This window comes from Volvox carteri (genome assembly GCF_000143455.1).
Source record: "Volvox carteri f. nagariensis unplaced genomic scaffold VOLCAscaffold_182, whole genome shotgun sequence".
Classification (NCBI taxonomy): Eukaryota; Viridiplantae; Chlorophyta; class Chlorophyceae; order Chlamydomonadales; family Volvocaceae; genus Volvox; species Volvox carteri.
This window is the reverse complement of record NW_003307725.1, coordinates 26,910-27,853: the sequence shown is the minus strand read 5'-3', so window position 1 is coordinate 27,853 and position 944 is coordinate 26,910. Positions and strand designations below refer to the sequence as shown.

At 55.7% G+C, this 944-nt stretch overlaps 1 protein-coding gene across 1 annotated transcript in view; it reads right to left on the bottom strand.

Moving 5' to 3' along the window:
• Positions 1-944, bottom strand: part of VOLCADRAFT_100863 (uncharacterized protein) — a gene marked incomplete at both ends in the record, with an annotated part of 11,622 nt that overhangs the window by 2,236 nt on the left and 8,442 nt on the right. The window contains one exon of the mRNA XM_002959363.1: positions 373-717. Coding sequence (XP_002959409.1) covers positions 373-717 — 345 coding nt within the window. The remainder of the gene's footprint in view (positions 1-372; positions 718-944) is intronic.

Below are 944 nucleotides of genomic sequence, written 5' to 3'. Positions count from 1 at the left end.
GCCGCAGGACCCAGGCATTCCTGCGAAAAGGAGCAAACCATCGGGCGGCAACAGCAGCACGAGGCCTTAAACAGCAAAAGTAAGGCCGAGCAAAAAGCACAATAAAACAAGCATCATCCTTTTTTTGATGGCATTGTAACATCCACCTCCGATCTGTCAGCAGGCTCATCGCCATCATTTCCAATTGGAAACATTTTATAAAAAAATATTCAGCCGGGGGAACGGAGAACATGTAAGATATGGGGATCACATTCGTACAGAGCTGCCTTATGCCGTGGATACACCACCCTAGCACACCAGCAGAGCCGATAGCCCATTTAGCAGGTAGCAGAAAAGACGCCCCACGACGTGCGAGAGTTCCTTCCTCCTCACCACCTCCACGGCGGCCAGATGCCGCAGCAAAGAACCCCTCCGCCCCATCCGCTCGCACTCGCTACATAGACTCGCTACAGAGCCTCCTAAGGCCTCGTCCAGGGCACGGGCGAGGCTATCGTACAATACCTGCAGCGCCAGCGCTGCGCTGTACAACTTCACATCCAGCCGCCGCAAGTCGATGGGCCCAACGGTCGTACATTCTTCCTTCGTACATGCGCCGCCGCCGTCTTCTGCTGTTGACGCCGCCGATGCCGCCGCGCTGCTCGGCCCGCCTGGGGACGGGGCCTGCTCGGGCCCCATAAGGCCCGCCAACTTGCCCACAGCCTCCCGCAGATTGAGAACCTGGAAGCATCATCATAAGGCCAGCGGCAAACAACAGAAGCAGAAATAACTTGTTGCTTTAAGTACCTCGCCTTACAAGAATACGGCCTCAATAATTACGGCCTCAATAAATACGGACGCAACACCGTTTTGGGACGGACAGTGTCTGCAGTGCTCCGCCTGGACCAGTCCATCAGGGTCATCACACCAGTATGTCGTATCCACCGTACCCATTTTGCCACCTCCTC